Source organism: Bos grunniens, chromosome 1 (genome assembly GCF_055505025.1).
Source record: "Bos grunniens cultivar Pamir isolate PY7600 chromosome 1, Bosgru_T2T1.0, whole genome shotgun sequence".
NCBI classification, from domain to species: domain Eukaryota; kingdom Metazoa; phylum Chordata; class Mammalia; order Artiodactyla; family Bovidae; genus Bos; species Bos grunniens.
In genome coordinates, this window is record NC_141165.1 from 46240036 (window position 1) to 46260441 (window position 20406).

Sequence of the window (20406 nt, forward strand, 5' to 3'; positions counted from 1 at the left end):
ATGAGCTTGTGGAGGGACAGATCAACCAGCCCATGCACAAAGTAACAAAGACGGGCGGAAGTGAGAGGCCCGCTCAGTGGAAGAATAGCACCTCGTCAGGGAGCCTTGGGAAGGGGCACTGGGGCTGAGTCTTGAGTGAGAATATGTGAGAAAAACATTTCAAACAAATGCATGTGCAAAGAGCCCTTCTTCCTGACCCCTGAGAATCATAGGGTGCTAATTTCCTCTTGCCCCTCCAGGCAGTACTTTGTTCGTGTCAGTCATTTACACCTTAGTGAGAATAAGTTGTTCTGCCTTTCCTGAGAGAGAAGTTCATAAAGGGAAAAGAGACAGAGCCTGAGAACTGGTGATACTTGAGACTAGAAGGGGCAAGAGAGGATAAAGAAAAGGTACAGAAAGGGGACTCAGCCTGAGACAAGACCGCTGAGCCATACAGTTGGGAAAGGGAGGTTATGCACGTAAGAATACAATGGGGCCCCAGAGTTGTGTAACCCTAGGTCCCAATACCACAACCGTAACCCATCTAGGAAGGCAGGACCTGGCCCCAAAGGAAGCTTCCTTAATCTGATCCACAAAGTCTTAGTTCTCTTCTAAAACTTCTCCAGCAAAGATTCATCTCCTCTCTGTTTACAGCTCTGTTTAAATAAATTAGTTCTTAGTATATAGTCCATAGCAACTTGGGGACCTTTTCTGTCTTCTCTGCCTGGATAGAGAGTTAAGCTGGTTGCCAGCAGCCTTGTAAGTCCTGGCTCCCGACTCTTTCTCTAACCTCATCTTGAACTGCTCCCACCTCACACACTGACCTCCGCCACATCCGCCTCCTTCTGCTCCTCAGGCTTGTCCCACCTCGAGGCCTTGCTTATCTCTCTATCTGGCTCCTCTCTTCCCCAAGGCCTTCTTGGGGGCTGACATAACTCATTTTTATCTTGTGTGCCCCTGTTCGGGTGTCACCTCCTCTGAGAGGCTGCCCCTGACCACCTTGCCTTTTGCATCTGTGTTTGCAAAGCACCTCTCAGTCACTGAACTTATCACTGTGCCTACTTGTTTATTTGGCCACTCCACTAAAATGTAAGCCTCATGAGGTCAGGAATTTGATTTGTTTTGTTCACTGTCCGAGCCCTGGAACCTGGAAACTGCCTTAACAGTAGGTGCTCAATAAACACGTCCTGAGTGTATGAATAACATCAGCTGTAAAGTATGAATTATTCAAAGTTATGGCCTTAGACCCCACGGTAGCTCCGAAGTGTTCATTGGATGCCTTGTACTAAAAATCATTCTTCATCCAACCTTCTTTTTCAGGCAAGGCTACCTCAGCCTTTCACAACTTTTCTCATTCCCCTTTCCATGCCCTTAATTCCGCACCCCACAAGTTGTGAAGTGGTCTGTTTCGGTCCCATTGGTCATCCCATCTCCAATCAGCAAAGCATGCTAGTGACTTCATTTTTTTCTCTTTTCAAAAAAGCGAAGAACAGGATGAAATCAGTTCTGTTGAATGTTTAACCAGTAGGAGTGGTACACTTTTTTTTTTTTGCCTATTTTCCTCTCCTGTTGTTTCAGTCTGAAGGCTGATCGGCAGAGGAGTGAGATGAGTGGCAGTTCACCAACTCCCACCACCGCTGTGGCATCAATCACAGAAACTGTGGAAAGCTTCAGTCAGGGGTGGAAGGCTGGGGGGCCTAAAGCAGATAAGGAGGTGTCAGGAGGGGGTGTGGATGCCTAGCAAAAGAGTTGCAGAAACTCATTTTCTTTTTTCTCTAGGCCTCCCAAAATGGCCTGCCCCAGGCAGGGACCCCATCACTGCCTGTCTCTCTAGGGAATTGCTAACAGTTGGGTCATTTCCGATAGGCAGACCCCCTGAAGGCAGAGTGGAACAGGGGAAGCAGCACAGACCAACAGCCGAGCTCTGCTCCTGACTCTGTTATGCATGCTACGTGTGTGACCCTTAACCTCTCTCAGCTTCCACTTCCTCATGGATAAAATGGGCACAGGAGTGTTTACTTGGAAAGACCGCATACTTTTATATACATGAATTGTGTGTAAAAGCACCTAGAATGAGGCTGGCATATGGTAGGTGCTCTATAAATTGTTGCTATTATCAAAAAGCTGGGTTCAGCCACAGGGAAAATAAAGTATGCTTATGTTTACTCAATAAGTGAAGAACAAACAAAAAATAGGTTGTGATTGCCTGTACTTCTCCATTTTAAAAGTCAAAGATATGTTGCTGCTGCTGCTAAGTCGCTTCAGTCGTGTCCAACTCTGTGCGACCCCATAGACGGCCTCCTACCAGGCTCCTCTGTCCCTGGGATTCTCCAGGCAAGAACACTGGAGTGGGTTGCCATGTCCTTCTCCAATGCATGAAAGTGAAAACTGAAAGTGAAGTCGCTCAGTCGTGTCCGACTCTTAGCGACCTCATGGACTGCAGCCCAGGAGGCTCCTCCGTCCAAAGGATTTTCCAGGCAAGAGTACCGGAGTGGGGTGCCATTGCCTTGTTAAACAGCCTACTAGATTCAAAATGGATTCAAAACTTTTACTGAATCATCCACTTTGGCATCATGCTGTCAAAAATTAGGCTTCATCAGAGTTTTTATTAAAATAACCAGCTATTTGGCTGCAACTATATGGAAAGCATCTATTTCCTGCCATGGTTTTCTTTCTCATCATATAATGATGACACTAGAGTTGGAAATTGACTTCTTTGGGGCCACATCCAAGAATTGTCGGGTCGCCCGCTATTCTGCCATCAATATTGGGCCCTATCCTACGAATTCCTGCCATCTAAATCTTGCTTAGAACTAGTGAAGTCAGTCAACTTGAATGAAGTACCACTACTGATTTTAACCAACTGAAATTAACTAATTTCTTACAATGGACTGATTCACAAAAGCATAAAGCAAGGTTATTTCACAGGATTTTATAGTTGCCCTGTGGTAATTATTTTAAAATGCCTAGAGTCAATTTTTTTAATTGTATATTTTAATAAAAATTTACCCAAGCTCAAAGAGAGAAATTTGATTTCATTTTCAAACTTCAAAAGAATTTCAAAAGATCTTAGGGTCCTGAAGAATATATTCTTCCAATGCCTCCAATGCCTTGCTGTTTCATAAAAGGGGTGGTCTTCTCTCCCTTCCTCCCTTTCATGAGTCTATCAGAAGAGCTTTCCCTTTGTGTCAAATACAATCAGAAAGGATTGGCGTAGAGAGAGCTCTGTATCTAGGAGAGCTGTTCTTGTGGCTGTGGGTGTGTATTCTCCTAGTCACCATGAGAAGATTCGGTTTTCTGCCCTCCAGCGAGCACCACTTCATCGTCACCACAGAACGAGATGCAATTTCCCTACTTTTGAGACATCGAAAACTAAAATATCAGGTAAAAAGACCAATGTAAAGACCAATTAAAAAGACCGATGTAGAGGCTGAAGAATGAAAATAAACTAAATTCAGCACTCTAACCTGACCAATCATTAGTCGTTTATAATAGGGCTCCAAATAAAGTCACAGGCCAACAGCATTCAGTTCTCACTGCATTCAGATCTCACTGATCTCACAGATCAGTTTGATGTATTATTCTGCTGGAGAGAAGGGGCGTTCATTAACATCAAAATCAGTTACAAGCTCTGGATGCATCTTAGTAGCTGCTGAGTAAACATCTGCCAAATTAGAAAAACAAAAAGGAAAGAAGAAACAAACACAATGTTCTGTCAATGTGAGACTGTTTATATAAAAAATGAAATGAAATGATAAAGGGATGTTGGCTTCAAGGGGCCCTCAATTTTGTTTTGTTTTTGTTTAATTTCTGGGTCTAGTGTTCACTCACTGCATTTCTTATTTGTCAACATTAGTATTCAACCTTAGTTTCAAAATTACTAACTCATACCCCTGTAAGAAAAAAAATTGGCAACTAGATAATAGTGTTTGTGTTCAGTTCTTTTTGTTCTTAGCCTTACAATATCCAGTCAAAAGATTCTTTTCCAGAGTTATTTAAGTTCAGTTCAGTTGCTCAGTCATATCCGACTCTTTGTGACCCCAGGGCTGCAGCACAGCACGCTTCCCTGTCCCTCACCAACTCCCGGAGCCTACTCAAACTCATGTCCATTGCGTCAGTGATGCCATCCAACAATCTCATCCTCTGTTGTTGCCTTCTCCTCATGCCTTCAATCTTTCCCAGCATCAGGGTCTTTCCAAATGATTTGGTTCTTCCCAACAGGTGGCCAAAGTATTGGAGTTTCAGCTTCAGCATCAGTCCTTCCGATGAACACTCAGGACTGATTTCCTTTAGGATGGACTGGTTTGATCTCCTTGCAGTCCAAGGGACTCTCAAGAGTCTTCTCCAACACCACAGTTCAACAGCATCAATTCTTCGATGCTCAGCTTTCTTTATAGTCCAACTCTCACACCCATACATGACTACCATAGCTTTGTAGTATGGAAAAACTACATAGCTTTGACTAGATGGACATGTTTTGGCAAAGTAATGTCTCTGCTTTTTAATATGCTGTCTAGGTTAGTCACAGCTTTTTTTCCAAGGAGCAAGTGTCTTTAATTTCATGGCTGCAGTCACCATCTACAGTGATTTTGGAGCCCCCTAAAATAAAGTCATCACTGTTTCCACTGTTTCCCCATCTATTTGCCATGAAGTGATGGGATCGGATGCCGTGATCTTAGTTTTCTGAATGTTGAGTTTTAAGCCAACTTTTTCACTCTCCTCTTTCACTTTCATCAAGAGGCTCTTTAGTTCTTTGCTTTCTGCCATAAGGGTGGTATCATCTGTATATGTGAGGTTATTGATATTTCTCCTGGCAATCTTGATTCCAGCTTGTGCTTCATCCAGCCCAGCATTTTGCACGGTGTACTCTGCATATAAATTAAATAAGCAGGGTGACAATATACAGCCTTGATGTACTCCTTTCCTGATTTGGAACCAGTCTGTTGTTACCACGTCCAGTTCTAACTGTTGCTTCCTGACCTGCATGCAGGTTTCTCAGGAGGCAGGTCAGGTGGTCTGGTATTCCCATCTCTTGAAGAATTTTCCACAGTTTGTTGTGATCCATACAGTCGAAGGCTTTGGCATAGTCAATAAAGCAGAAGTAGATGTTTTTCTGGAATTCTCTTGCTTTTTTAATGATCCAATGGATGTTGGCAATTTGATCTCTGGTTCCTCTGCCTTTTCTAAATCCAGCTTGAACATCTGGAAGTTCACAGTTAATGTACTGTTGAAGCCTGGCTTGGAGAATTTTGAGCATTACTTTACTAGCATGTGAGATGAGTGCAACTGTGTGGTAGTCTGAACATTCTTTGGCATTGCCCTTCTTTGGGATTGGAATGAAAATTGACCTTTTCCAGTCCTATGGTCACTGCTGAGTTTTCCAGATTTGCTGGCGTATTGAGTGCAGCACTTTTTCTTTTTTTAATTTTATTTTTAAACTTTACAATATTGTATTGGTTTTGCCAAATATCGAAATGAATCTGCCACAGGTATACATGTGTTCCCCATCCTGAACCCTCCTCCCTTCTCCATCCCCATACCATCCCTCTGGGTCGTCCCAGTGCACCAGCCCCAAGCATCCAGTATCATGCATTGAACCTGGACTGGCAACTCGTTCCATATATGATATTATACGTATTTCAATGCCATTCTCCCAAATCATCCCACCCTCTCCCTCTCCCACAGAGTCCAAAAGACTGTTCTATACATCAGTGTCTCTTTTGCTGTCTCGTACACAAGGTTATTGTTACCATCTTTTTAAATTCCATATATATGCATTAGTATACTGTATTGGTGTTTTTCTTTCTGGCTTACTTCACTCTGTATTTCATCCACCTCATTAGAACTGATTCAAATGTATTATTTTTAATGGCTGAGTAATACTCCATTGTGTGTATGTACCACAGCTTTCTTATCCATTCATCTGCTGATGGGCATCTAGGTTGCTTCCATGTCCTGGCTATTATAAACAGTGCTTGGATGAACATTGGGGTACACGTGTCTCTTTCCCTTCTGGTTTCCTCAGTGTGTATGCCCAGCAGTGGGATTGCTGGATCATAAGGCAGTTCTATTTCCAGTTTTTTAAGGAATCTCCACACTGTTCTCCATAGTGGTTGTACTAGTTTGCATTCCCACCAACAGCATAAGAGGGTTCCCTTTTCTCCACACCCTCTCCAGCATTTATTGCTTGTAGGCTTTTGGATCGCAGCCATTGTGACTGGCGTGAAATGGTACCTCATAGTGGTTTTGATTTGCATTTCTCTGATAATGAGTGATGTTGAGCATCTTTTCATGTGTTTGTTAGCCATCTGTATGTCTTCTTTGGAGAAATGTCTATTTAGTTCTTTGGCCCATTTTTTGATTGGGTCATTTATTTTTCTGGAATTGAGCTGTAGAAGTTGCTTATATATTTTTGAGATTAGTTGTTTGTCAGTTGCTTCATTTGCTATTATTTTCTCCCATTCTGAAGGCTGTCTTTTCACCTTGCTTATAGTTTCCTTTGTTGTGCAGAAGCTTTTAAGTTTAATTAGGTCCCATTTGTTTATTTTTGCTTTTATTTCCAATATTCTGGGAGGTGGGTCATAGAGGATCCTGCTGTGATGTATGTCAGAGAGTGTTTTGCCTATGTTCTCCTCTAGGAGTTTTATAGTTTCTGGTCTTACGAGTGCTTCACTTTCACAGCATCATCGTTTACTATTTGAAATAGCTCAGTTGGAATTCCATCACCTCCACTAGCTTTGTTCACAGTGATGCTTCCTAAGGCCCACTTGACTTCACATTCCAGGATGTCTGGCTCTAGGTGAGTGAGCACACTATTGTGATTATCTGGGGTGTGAAGATCTTTTTTGTATAGTTCTTCAGTGTATTCTTGCTACCTCTTCTTAATATCTTCTGTTTCTGTTAGGTCCCTACCATTTCTGTCCTTTATTGTGCCCATCTTTGCATGAAATGTTCCCTTGGTATCTCTAATTTTCTTGAAGAGATCTCTAGTCTTTCCCATTCTGTTGTTTTCCTCTATTTCTTTCCATTGATCGCTGAGGAAGGCTTTCTTATCTCTTCTTGCTATCCTTTGGAACTCTGCATTCAAATGGATGTATATCTTTCCTTTTCTCCTGTGCCTTTAGCTTCTCTTCTTTTCTCAGCTATTTTTAAAGCCTCCTCGGACAACCATTTTGCCTTTTTGCTTTTCTTTTTCTTGGGGATGGTCTTGATCACTGTCTCCTGTACAGTGTCATGAACCTCTGTGCATAGTTCTTCAGGCACTCTGTCTATCAGATCCTTTGAATCTATTTGTCATTTCCACTGTATAATCATAAGGTATTTGATTTAGGTCATACTTGAATGATCTAGTGGTTTTCCCTACTTTCTTTAAGTCTGAATTTGGCAATAAGGAGTTCATGATCTGAGCCACAGTCAGTTCCTGGTCTTGTTTTTGGTGACTATGTAGAGCTTCTCCATATTTGGCTGCAAAGAATATAATCAGTCTGATTTTGGTGTTGACCATCTGGTAATGTCCCTGTGTAGTCTTCTCTTGTGTTGTTGGAAGAAGGTGTTTGCTATGACCAGTGCATTCTCTTGGCAAAGCTCTGTTATCCTTTGACCTGCTTTGTTTTGTATTCAAAGGCCAAATTTGCCTGTTATTCCAGGTATTTCTTGACTTACTATTTTTACATTCAAGTCCCCTATAATGAAAAGGACATCTTTTTTTTTTTTTTTGAGTGTTAATTCTAGAAGGTCTTGTAGGTCTTCATAGAACCATTCAACTTCAGCTTCTTCAGCATTACTGGTCAGGGCATAGACTTGGATTACTGTGATATTGAATGGTTTGCCTTGGAAATGAACAGAGATCATTCCATTATTTTTGAGATTGCACCCAAGTACTGCATTTTGGACTCTTTTGTCCAGGAGTCTTCGGCAGAGGCATGAGTTGGCAGTAAACCACAGAGTCTCCCTAGCCAACAAGAGTGAAACAAGTGAGTGACAACAGTCTTTATCCACAGCAAAAGAATAGTATAAGAGCATCCCTGTCAGCATCATCAAACACCTGCTATGTGCCCAGGACTTTGCTCTATGTTGGGAATAAGCAGGTACTTTAGACACAGTTCCTGCCCTCACAGATCTCAGTCTGGAAGGAGAAACAACCTTCCTTCCAGGAAGGAGAAAATCATATTACATATAATATGGACTTCCCTGGTGGCTCAGTCAGTAAAGAATCTGCCTGCAGTGCAGGAAAACTGGGTTCCATCTCTGGATCTGGAAGAGCCCCTGGAGAAGGGAATGCCAACCCATTCTAGTATTCTTGCCTGGAAAATCCCATGGACAGAGGATCCTGGTGGGCTACAGTCCATGGGGTTGCAAAGAGTCAGACACGACTGAGCAACTAACACCCAAAAACAACATGCACCATGATGTATGGCACTCTGAAAGCAGATGTAGAGGACTGAGCCCACAGAGAAAACAGGCATTAGTTTTACCTTCCTCTGTCAAAGAAAGTGAATGGCAAACGAATGCATGATGACTGGAAGCATTTGCTTTTGATTAAGTGCATATTTAAATATCACCCCACCCCTCAGTCAAGCTCATGCCTCAGTCTCAGTCACGTGGCTGCTTTTACTTTCTAAAGGGAAAGTAAGAAATGGAATTGGGAAGATTTGGAGCATGAAATCTGTCTTAGATGCTTTTTTGTTTATTTTGCCTTTGAAAACTACACAGCTCATTACAGTGGAAACTAACACAAATCTCATTACAAAGTGGATGATACAGAAGGCTTTACCTTTGCTTCATCTTGTGGAACTTCTTTGAAAACAAATCATCACCCCAGGGTGAAGAAAACTTTGAAAGCTTTCGATTCTTTCTTCTTAGTGTTGAAAATGCAAGTATATGTGTGATATTCACACAAGAAAGTGTGATCATTTGGTTGTTAAGAGAGATGTGATATTGGACAAAATTTAGAAGGTGGCAAAGTTTATTTTCTCCTGTGGGGCCGATTCCTTCATCTTCCTGCCATGTGTGCATGCTAAGTCACTTCAGTCGTGTCTGATTCTTTGCAACCCTATGGACGTAGCCCTCTAGGCTCCCCTGTCCATGGGATTCTCCAGGAGAGAATACTGGAGTGGGTTGCCATGCCCCCCTCCAGGGGATCTTCCCAACACAAGGATTGAACCTGCAGCACTTAAGTCTTCTGCATTGGCAGACAGGTTCTTTACCACTAGCACCACCTGACAAGCCCTGCCACCCTACTTTTATTCCCTCTTCCAATTCTTTCAGAACTTGAGCGCTTTATTTCTTGACTGTTTCATCTAATCCTCCAAGCTGACATAAGAAAAAGTCTGAAACTTCCTCACACTAAGGTATAAATGGCTGATAATAGTTTATAACCAAGTCTCTCAAACTGGGGCAGCAGAAGGTGCCAAGGGGCACCTGGTAAAGCTTTGGAACCAACATGGCACATCTCTGAGACAATAAACTTACTTGAAGAATTAGTAAGGAAACATTATTTTATGTTAAAACAAACACAAATATAATACGGAATGAAATGTGAAATGATTGAATGAATGAATCACACTAAAGTAAATTGTTACAAAAGAAATACCATGCATGAGGCTGAAACCCCAGAGCCCTGGGGATGGCAAATCCTCTTCTGTCTCCTCTGCCCTAGTGGGTAAGCCCAGCAGACTCCAGCTATAGACGGATGGATGAGGCTCTTGAAGAGCCCTGTAATGGGAGACCTTAGGGTCAAGACCCCACTCCAGTACTCTTGCCTGGAAAATCCCATGGATGGAGGAGCCTGGTAGGCTGTGGTCCATAGGGTCGCTAGGAGTCAGACACAACTGAGCGACTTCCCTTTCACTTTTCACTTTCATGCATTGGAGAAGGAAATGGCAACCCACTCCAGTGTTCTTGCCGGGAGAATCCCAGGGACGGGGGAGCCTGGTGGGCTGCCGTCTGTGGGGTCACACAGAGTCAGACACGACTGAAGCGACTTAACAGTAGCAGCAGCAGTAGAGGTAATTCAAGCAGCAAGCCTGAATTGAAAGTAAATTCAGCAAGGGCCTAAAAATTTTTTGTAACTTACTAAAATTAAACAAAGGAATACTAAACACCAACACTATCAACTTTATTATACACATTTTAAAGAGTAGCTATAGGGTATGGCATATTTCACTTTCAAAACTTTTCAGGATTGCCGACCCTCATGGTTTGAAAAAGATGCTTGTAAACCCATGTTGCTTTGTGGCAGATGGATGCACGAAGAGGCATTTTTAAAACGACATATTTCTTTTAGCTACGTTCAAGATGCTTGATGTATGGACCCCTCTGGCAGTCTGGTGAAGTTTATGGACTCCTTAGAAAAAGTGCTTTTAAACACATAACATAAAATATACAAGAATCTGATTAACTAGATAAACAGTTCAAAATATTTAAAATCCAAATTTGTGACCTAATAAGACATTCACTTCTTTCTCAATATATTAAATAACAAGCTCTAGGAGTAGGCTGAGTGCCAAATTTCCAAAAGGTGATAGGTATAAATAGCCAGTGAAAATTATTTTTTTTAATCTCTGAGGTAACTGTGATGTGGTAGAAAAATACCTGTAATTTCTTTTGATGGCAAAGTAACAGTTAATGTGGGTACTTCTGTGGTTTCTTGCCAACATTTATACTTGAAGGAGGAGCTAAATTTCAGTTAGAAGTTGGTGAAAAATAAAAATGTATTTTTCTCATGCATGTTCATGAACCCCAAATGGTATGCCCTTAGATAAAAAGGTTCTAGATTCTCTTGACTTCAGACTGAATTATTTCCAGCTATTCTGATGCCTTAGATCCTTGGGACAGAAAAAGCAGTGAGCAACTTTTATTTAAGTGATAAGTAGACTTTGATGAGCCTTTCGCAACCCCTATCACCATCTCCACCGTGCAGATCATCCAAGTTCTGCTCTTGGGCACAACCTTGTGTTCCAACTCCATGTCCCTCCTCCTGGCGGTCACAGAAGAAAGGTTCTAAATTTCTCAGACCCACATGAATTCTCCAAACTGCCTTTCCCAACAGAATACCACCTTCTCCTTCACCTCCATTATCTATCTTTAGCCCCTGTTTCCCACTGTCTTAAAGGTCCTAGCAAAATGACTCACAATTCACATATAATAGATTTAGGATGTTTGCAATGTCTAAGCACAAACCCATGAAGTAAGAGGATATGGTCACAGAAATAGGTCTTGAAAGCCACAGAAGCAACCTTCTAACAGCTTTAGTCCTGAATCGGAACCTCACCAGCGTCAGTGTTTGAGATGCCACTTTTCCTAGAAAATAAGAAAGAAAGAAAGTAAATATCATTTTTTGAACACTTAAGTTTCCTGTGAATGGTGCTGCATTTATATTTTCTCAATCTCCTAAAGAAAGAAAAAGCAGGGAGCTATTAATATCCCCATTTATGAATGAGGAAAGAAGCTTGAAAAGTTTAAGTAACCTGCCCAATGTCATACACAGTTCTATTAAACTGATTAATTAACTATAGGGAAATCTCTTTTTGCTATACTTCTGCAGACTTTTTTAGAGTGCACAGATCAACAGGTGATTTTTTATATGTCCAAAGAAAATGAATAAGAATCTAGTTGGAATTTACAACAGATAAATGGCTTGAACCTTTAAACCAAAGAATTTGAAAGAATCCCATTCTACTTTGCCTCTACTTAGATGAAGGAAGGAATGAAACAAAGTTTCCTTGTGCTACTTATCAATGTCTGTCATCAAAATGCATGGCTAAACCATTTATATGCCTGCTGGTTTCCAAATGAATCATCAATCACCGTCAACAGTGATGAACGGTACCCTCATAAGAAAACGTTATCACCATTTGTAGTCACCTTCATGGCTGTAAAAATGTATGTTCTCATACAGCTATAAAAACAAGCTGGCTGACAAATGAACATACCTTCTGCTCTGTATTTTTCAAAACAGGTTAACTGTACATTTCTTTTTTTTTTCCATTTCACACCCCACGTTTGACTAGTAGCTTCCAGGTAAGGCCCCCCACACAGCAGAATGTGGTTTAGAAGGATCAGAAAGATGTTCAGCTAGACTAAAACAGCAGATGATGTAATGATCTGAGCCTGTGAAAACCAGGTCAAACCAAATTTGTTTCTGCCAGTTTGACAAGGCCACTGGAGCCCTTTACATGTGCCTTCAGTTTGTCTCTGTTGTGTCAGCCTCTAAATAAGGGATTTTTCTCCTGTGCAACATGCATCTTTCTTGGTCAAATGCAAGGTACATATTTTAGCCAACTGTTCCTTTCTTCCAAGCAGTTTACTGTAAATAGTGTCTAAGATACACGTATGAGGAAGCAAGGACTTTAAAACAACACATTTAGGCTGCTAATCTTCTGCTTTTAGCATCTTTGATTTGTAAAGGACCTGTAAACATCAAATGGTATTTGATACTGTGCCTAAGTGACATTTGATTTCAGTTCTTACAATTCTATTATTGTCTTAAAATAAAAAGTGCATGATGGATGCTCCAGAAAACAACACTAGAAATTATATTTAATGTATCTGTCATGGGACTAACCATTGTCTTAAAACAAGTTCAGCCACCGAGAGGACAATTCTGTCTTTAGAAAGAAGAAATGCAACCTTTGGCTTCTCAAGAAGCTATATCCCTTCTCCAGTAACTTTCCCAAAGCTTTGACTTAAGGTTTAGGATTTCCAAAATTTGACTGACAAAGCTAAGTGTACCGTGCCCCCATATTGATGTCATTCATTTCTAATATTAGCAGCTGAGCAGCCCAGGTTCACTTGGGAAAGAGGAGCTTTTATTTTGAGTTGAATGGGAGCACATACTAAAAATGAACACAGTGAGACTTTCTTCTGGTATGTCTGACACAGATAAAATAGGGAAGCTAGTGCAGTGCAACTGCCTTGAATTAAATGGAAAAGAAATTCTATCTATTTGGACATTTGATGTGCTTCCAGAATTTTTGGTAGCCTCACCTGTGCTAATGCTGAGGAATTAAGAGATAAAATGCCATCACATTAAGCTGTTTCAATGCACAGTGTCACACAAGGTCATGAAGTGAGCATGAAAATTCCATTGAGTTGGACAGAGGAGGTTCCAGGACACCTGTCCCAGCCCAGTGTGATGTGTAAAGTTGGCCATTATTTGGTGCTGAAGCCACACAAACAAGCTTTTGGATGATGTATTTTGGACTCATTAGATCAACTGTGTCAAGTATTTGGGCTTCCATTACCCAGCAGAGCTTAAACGGATCAAAGTGGCTAAATAATCACCCCACCTCCGCTTAGTATTGTGCAGACAGGAACGTGGGCTGGATGGAGATATGCCATTTGGAATCACGGAAATTGTGTTGGAAATCCACATGAACTGGAGGAAGTTATTTCCTCCTATCTTCTCCATCTGCTAAGTGAGCGGCAAGAGTGCTTTACTGGGTAGGAGCCTCACAATGAAACTTATCCCTGCAAAAAGTAAGGGCAATGGACTTAGAGACCAGGTATGGCTTATGCACAGAAAATACCTCTCACTTTAAAAAAACAGCTAACTGAATTTGGTAATCATTCCATTTGTTCTTGTTATTTAGTTGTTACATTGTGTCTGACTTTTTTGTGATTCCATGAACTGTAGCCTGCCAGACTCCTCTGACTGTGGGATTTCCCAGGCAAGAATACAGGAGTGGGTTGCCATTTCCTTCTCCAGGGATCTTTCCAACCCTGGGATCAAACCTGTGTCTCCTGCATTGGTAGGCAGATTCTTTACCACTGAGCCAACAGCGAAGCCCAATCCTTCCACGTACAGAGAAAAAAATAATAATCTGTGAAAAAGTTAAATAAAAACACCAAGGCTCAATGTGAGACCTATCACCACTGTATAAATAATTGTCTGTAATTGAAAAATCTTCTAAGGCTTTCATTCCAGAAAAGCTGGCCTGGGTGTTCAAACAGCAGTGGCAATAACATGGGCCAGGTTGAGTACTTGCTACTTTGCAGTTTGTATTGGCCGGCAGTTCCCAAGTTTCTCAAGTTTGACCCTGCAAACCCGTATCAGAGTGATCACTGTCTCCCTAAATCACTGGCATAAGGGAACTTAGAGCAGGTCTCCCTACCTTGGGTGCTGAGATGCTGCTCAGTAAGTGCCCAGTGTCATAATCTCGCCCTTTTTGAGTTTGTTAGAAAAATTTCTTCCTCTGCATAATTTTCTGCACCAAGTTCCTGTTCCCTATTGTGCTCTAAGTCACTGAAAGATATTAAAATTACATGAAATTTCTTACCTGGATCTCTTCCCCCATGACACCCACATAGTTATGCAAGTGCAAGCCTGAGACAGCTCCTCCATGTGCTGTCAAGAACCTCCATGGGAGGACATCCCCCACTCTACAGTGATTACACGGTTGCTCTTCTGTGTCCCTCAGAAAAGGACAGAGAACTCCTTAAGGGTAGAGAACTGTGCCTTGTTCCTCTCTGTATCTTTATGACCTTACACATTGCTTTGAACATGGTAATCTGTCAATAAATCAGTAATTCATCAATGTCAAATATCTCTACCTGGAAGACTGTTATTCACTTATATATTTTCTTTGATTTTTTTGCTCTGGTGTAAGTCTTTTTTTATACTCCCGACTATATAGCTTTCACTCTATATTCCTACCCTTTAAAATCAGTAGACTTTTAGACCACAAAGCAAATCTTCTGGCTGTACATCCTGTGGTTTTCTGAGAAACTACTAAAAGAACAATTCCTTACGCAAATTAATTTCATGGGAGAGGTCCAAGTATTTTTCTCCTACTTAGCAGTTCAAAATATTTTTCACACACACCTTTATGCAATAGTTTCCTGCCAGGTAGACATATCCAATTCATATGGGAAATTTAGCACTATGTCTGTGACAGCATTAGAAGAGTCAGGAAGCACCAAAAATAATTATGCTTTTCCATTTGTTTACTGTGAACACATTAGCATACATTATCATGTTCCAGTCCCACAACAGCGATGCTGGAAGAATGGCATAGACATTGCTACCCCATTTTACTATGAAGAAATTAGGGTTAGAAAGGAAGTGATATCTCCAAGGAAGTCCAAGGAGGAAGTGATATCTCCAAGGTCACCTAGCTGGTTGCAACAAAGTCACAAAAATCTGGATCTTTCAACTCCTCTCAGTGTAATGTCCTTTGAACCAGGCTAGGAAAGGAACTGTGTTGCTTAGGTGGAATTTTATAGACAGTAGCAAGCAAGGAAAAGAAATAGATGCAAAAATAAGAGCACTGATTACTAGCTCTAAAGAAATCAAACTGTAGGATAATCAAGAGAGAATTTGGAAGAACTGAGCTGTAGAAAACTTTTTAGAAAAGTTGGTTCTGTTTTGTTTGGATAGAAGCAGGGGAAAAAGCTATATTTTCATAAAAGCATCTGATCAGAAAGTAAGGAATACACTTTTCTACCGTGTTTCAATAACGTCAGCTTCATCTCTTCACACTGGATCCCTACAAAATTCGATGAGTTATCCTTTCTCTGAGAATTCGATTTCCTCTCTGATGGCATTAGGCAGATGACAGGAAGATGGGTTGCGTCTGGGTCTCCACAAATACCTTACAGTTAAGATTAGAGCACCTAGTTCTTTTTCTACTTAAAGAATGAAAATATATTTCCTCTCCCTGGATCAACTTTTAAGGATGAAAAGCAAAATGTTGAGGAAAGGAAGAATCATTTAAGGACTGTCTGACCTTTTTGTAGGAATTTTGTGTAGTTTTTAAATAAAAGTAATCTAATTTAGTTTAAATAGCCTAAAGGATTATTTTGTATTTGTTCTTTTAATATTCCCTATCCATCTGTAGTAATACTTTGCTTTAAAGGTCAGTTCATCTGTTACTCAGCCAACAAATGTTTATTAAGGGTCCACTATGGGCCAGAATTGATGGATGAATGAAGAATGACTGATGGGTAAATAATCTACAAATCTTGCCCTCAAGAAGAGAGATATTACATTTGTAAGAAAACTGATAAAGAAGACCAAAGGGCTGAAAAGCTGTGTTTTGTGGGGACCCTTTGTTGTTGTGCTGAGCCTAAGGACATTTTGGACTTTAAAGCACCCAAATAGGGATGAAAGAGACTCTTCCCCAAACCACAGGCCTGCATCTGGAGCTCTGCCCCCACCACGGCTCTAGTCAAGAACAGTGTCATAAAAGGTTAAGTTTATATACCTGAAACTAACACAATGCTGTTAATCAACTATATTTCAATTAAAAAATTTTTAAGTGAGATTTAATACTCACAGATAAAATTCTACCCGAGGAAACGATGACCATGTGTTGCTTTATTTTTATTTTAGGAATCTTGGAAAATCAGGACTCAGAGTTTCTTGCTTGGGTCTTGGTAAGTACTCAGGGTAACACGTAGGGGTGAGCTGGGAGGTGGGAGATTGGAGGGAATACCAGGGAATGATTGGGGTGTAGGTCAGGACCCAGTCTTGGGAGAGAAGGGTCCTCCTGACCAACGTTGCCTCACTTCTTCTGAGCATACAACCCTTCTCCTTTCCTGCCCCACACAGCCCTCTGCCACTCAGGCCCAAGGGGCTACTGTGATCATAATGTCTTCTGGGGGCCTGTTAAGCAAAAAGAGATCTGATATTAAAGCACATCTTAGAGGAAGAGACTCCTCTGTTATTTCCCTTTCTAACAAGGGTACAAAACCTCATGGCATGTGGGTGTATGCACAATTCACCTGTGACATTATATGATTTTTTTTCTGTCCTTATCTTCCCTTTCCCTAATTTTCTCATATTTTTCTATTTTAATGTCTTTATATACTCCACTATTCTTGCCTGGAGAATTCCATGGACTGAGGAGCTTGGTGGGCTACAGCCCGTGGGGTCACAAAGAGTCAGACACAACTGAGCAACTAACACACACACACACATTCACACATATACTTTTCTAATGTACCTTAAATGCTTTAGGGACAAGATAAATATTTAAAGACAACTAAGAAGAGATGGCGATTTTAACATCATAAGAATAAATCTGAAATTATAAAATCTGAATGTGAGGCTTGGGTCGTCATACAGCTTTTAGACATTCCCCAGATAAGGGAAAGGCCACTTTGCTGTTGAGGCAATTCAACGTCATCAGAACTGTTTCTGTAACTGAAGAGAGTCTAGACCAGGATGGTAGCTGAGGACTTAGTGAGAGGTGGTAGTCAGAATACAGAGAGCTGTGTTCTGAAGGTTGAGCCTGGCACATCTTCTGTTGGATTCTATTTCGGTTGCAAGAGAAGAGTCAAAGATGACTCTAAGGTTTTTTGCCTGAGCAACAGAAAAGATGGAATTGCCAGTAAGTGAGATGTGGAAGAATGAAGGAAGAGAAACTTAGGAGAGGAGAGAGCTGACTGATTTGGGACATATTAAGTTTAAGATACCTATTAGACATCCAAGAAAAGACATATATGTATATAGGCAAAAGGATATATGAATCTTGAGTCTAGAAGTGAGATCTGAGCTGGATGTAGAATGCTGTAGGAGTCATCAACATGTATATATTATATAAGCCATGAAATTGGATAAGAACATTAAAGGAGTGAGTATAAATAGAACAGAAAACAGAAGAACATGGTCTGTGACCTGGGAAGTCCATTAAGTTGAGAAAATGAGGAAGAACCAACAAAGAACATTGAAAACAAGCAGTGGGTTTTTGTTTTTGTTTTCAAAAAAACAGATGAGGAAAACCAGGAGAATAGGGAATCCTAGAATCCAACATTTCAAGGGGGATAGAGACAACCTCTGTCAATGCTGCTCATGAATCAAGCAAGATGAGGGTCAAGAATTGATCATTCAGTTTAGCTACATGCAAGTCACTAATGACTTTGAAAAGATCCATTTTGAAGGAGTGAGGGGTTCACTGACACATGACTGGAATATGTTCAAGAGAGCTTATAAAGGACTGGCAGCTGCTTTTTTGATGACTATTTCTATAAAGAGAAGCAGAAAATGGAATGGAAGCTGGACAGGTAGGTGTGGTCAGAGGGGCTGCCCTAACACATGGAAGAAATGACAGCACATGCATATGCTGATGGAGAAATTCATTTGAGAAGGGAAAACAATGGTTAAGATAACTAGAGAAAAAAATACCTGGAATGGCTTCTGGAAGACACAAGAGGAGAGTAACATGAAAGAAGGCAGAGTACATGGGCTTTGAGGCTGGAAGGTGGATTGACAGGGTGACAGAAGCAGTATCTTGTAGAAGTTGTTTTCTACTGCTTCTGTATTCTCAGTGAAATCAGAAGCAAGGTCATATCAGCTATTAGCGAGGATGGAAGAGTGGTGTTGAAAGTTTGAGGAGAGAGAGAATTTCTAGGAGAGTAGAAGAGGGAATCGGAGAAGGCAATGGCAACCCACTCCACTACTCTTGCCTGGAAAATCCCATGGACAGAGGAGCCTGGTGGGCTGCAGTCCATGGGGTCGCACAAAGTCGGACACGTCTGAGCAACTTCACTTTCACTTTTCACTTTCATGCATTGGAAAAGGAAATGGAAACCCACTCCAGTGTTCTTGCCTGGAGAATCCCAGGGACGGGGGAGCCTGGTGGGCAGCCATCTATGGGGTTGCACAGAGTCGGACACGACTGAAGTGACTTAGCAGCAGCAGCAGAAAAAGAAGAGTGAATGGACCAAGGTGATGCATCAGAGTGGCTAGACAGCATTAAGGATCTGCTTGAGATTTGTGCTAATAAATTTGAAGAGACCATCTCCATGGTTGGGTGTTTTTCTTCCAGTCGTGTTCAGCCATGCAAGTCCAGGTGGGGTTTTACAAGGGCATAAGATAAAAAAGAGAGGCAATGATGCTGAGGGTTTATGCAAAGGGGTGATTGTAATGGTGGACTTTGGGGTTGAAGCTGAGCAGGTAGGAAATTGAGGACTAAAGCCAGGAAAAGGAGGAGACAGAAGGACAGTGAAAAGTGGGAAGGGTCAGTGAATTGTACATCCAGAGGACCAAGGGATTGTTGGAGTAAGATCCGTAGAGACAGTAGAACAGAAGAATAGAAAGTGGTACGGGGAGGGAGGTGGGAGGGGGGTTCAGGATGGGGAACAGATGTACACCTGTGGCAGATTCATGTCACTGTATGGCAAAACCAATACAATACTGTAAAGTAAAATAATAATAATAAATTAATTAAATTAAATAAATAAATAAAGAGTAATAAAAATACAACTAAATCTCTTAGTGAAAAAAAAAAAGTGGTAGTTGGAAAGAAAGATTCTTGAAATTGAGATTATGGGGGGTCCTGCCCTTGTTAAAGTCTAAAGCATGTCCCTTGGGAAAGAGTGACTGAGGTTGTGCTGAATGCAAGATAAGTAGACCAGAAGAGGTCAAGAAGCTGAAAGACAAAGGTGTAGGGAAGGATTGATTACCTTTGAGGTCACTGAAATCACTAAAATGTATGGCAAAACTAATATGGGAGAGAGTGACGGTGAACCAGAGCTAAACTTTTCCTATGAGAAGGACTGACTAGGGATGAGTAAGTAACATGGGGGGACTGATGATGTGAGATTCAAAGTGGGTTTCATTCAGTTCAGTTCAGTAGCACAGTCATGTCCAACTCTTTGCGACCCCATGGACTGCAGCATGCCAGGCTTCCCTGTCCATCACCAACTCCCGGAGGCTACTCAAACTCATGTCCATTGCATTGGTGATGCCATCCAACCATCTTGTCCTCTATTGTCTCCTTGTCCTCCTGCCTTCAATCTTTCCCAGCATCGGGGTTTTTCCAATGAGTTGGTTGTTCACATCAGGTGGCCAAAGTATTGGAGTTTCAGCTTCAGCATCAGTCCTTCCAATGAACATTCAGGACTGATTTTCTTTAGGATGGACTGGTTGGGTCTCCTTGCAGTCCAAGAGACTCTCAAGAGTTTTGTCCAACACCACAGTTCAAAAGCATCAATTCTTCAGCGCTTAGCTTTCTTTATAGTCCACCTCTCACATCCATACATGACTACTGGAAAAACCATAGCTTTGACTAGATGGACCTTTGTTGGCAAAGTAATGTCTCTGCTTTTTAATATGCTGTCTAGGTTGGTCATAACTTTTTTTCTAAGGAGATTATCTTCATTGCCTCCACTATAGTTTGACCTCAGGTCAAGCAACAGGAGGGGAACACAGCCCCACCCATCAAGAGAAAATTGGATTATAGATTTACTGAACATGGCCCCGCCCATCAGAACAAGACCCAGTTTCCCCCTCAATCAGTCTGTCCCAACAGGAAGCTTCCATAAGCCTCTTATCCTTATCCATCGGGCAGACAGAATGAAAACCACAATGACAGTAAACTAACCAAACTGATCACATGGACCACAGCTTTGTTTAGCTCAATGAAACTATGAGCCATGCCGTGTAGGGCCACCCAAGATGGACGGGTCATGGCAGAGAGTTCT

At 41.3% G+C, this 20406-nt stretch overlaps 1 protein-coding gene across 2 annotated transcripts in view; it reads left to right on the forward strand.

The window, feature by feature from the left end:
* KCNAB1 (potassium voltage-gated channel subfamily A regulatory beta subunit 1) overlaps positions 1 to 20406 on the forward strand; it is a 444955-nt gene that overhangs the window by 301154 nt on the left and 123395 nt on the right. For both annotated transcript variants that reach the window (XM_086391547.1, XM_086391559.1), the window contains exon 2: positions 16313 to 16356. In XM_086391547.1, the coding sequence (XP_086247673.1) occupies positions 16313 to 16356 (44 nt within the window). The remainder of the gene's footprint in view (positions 1 to 16312; positions 16357 to 20406) is intronic.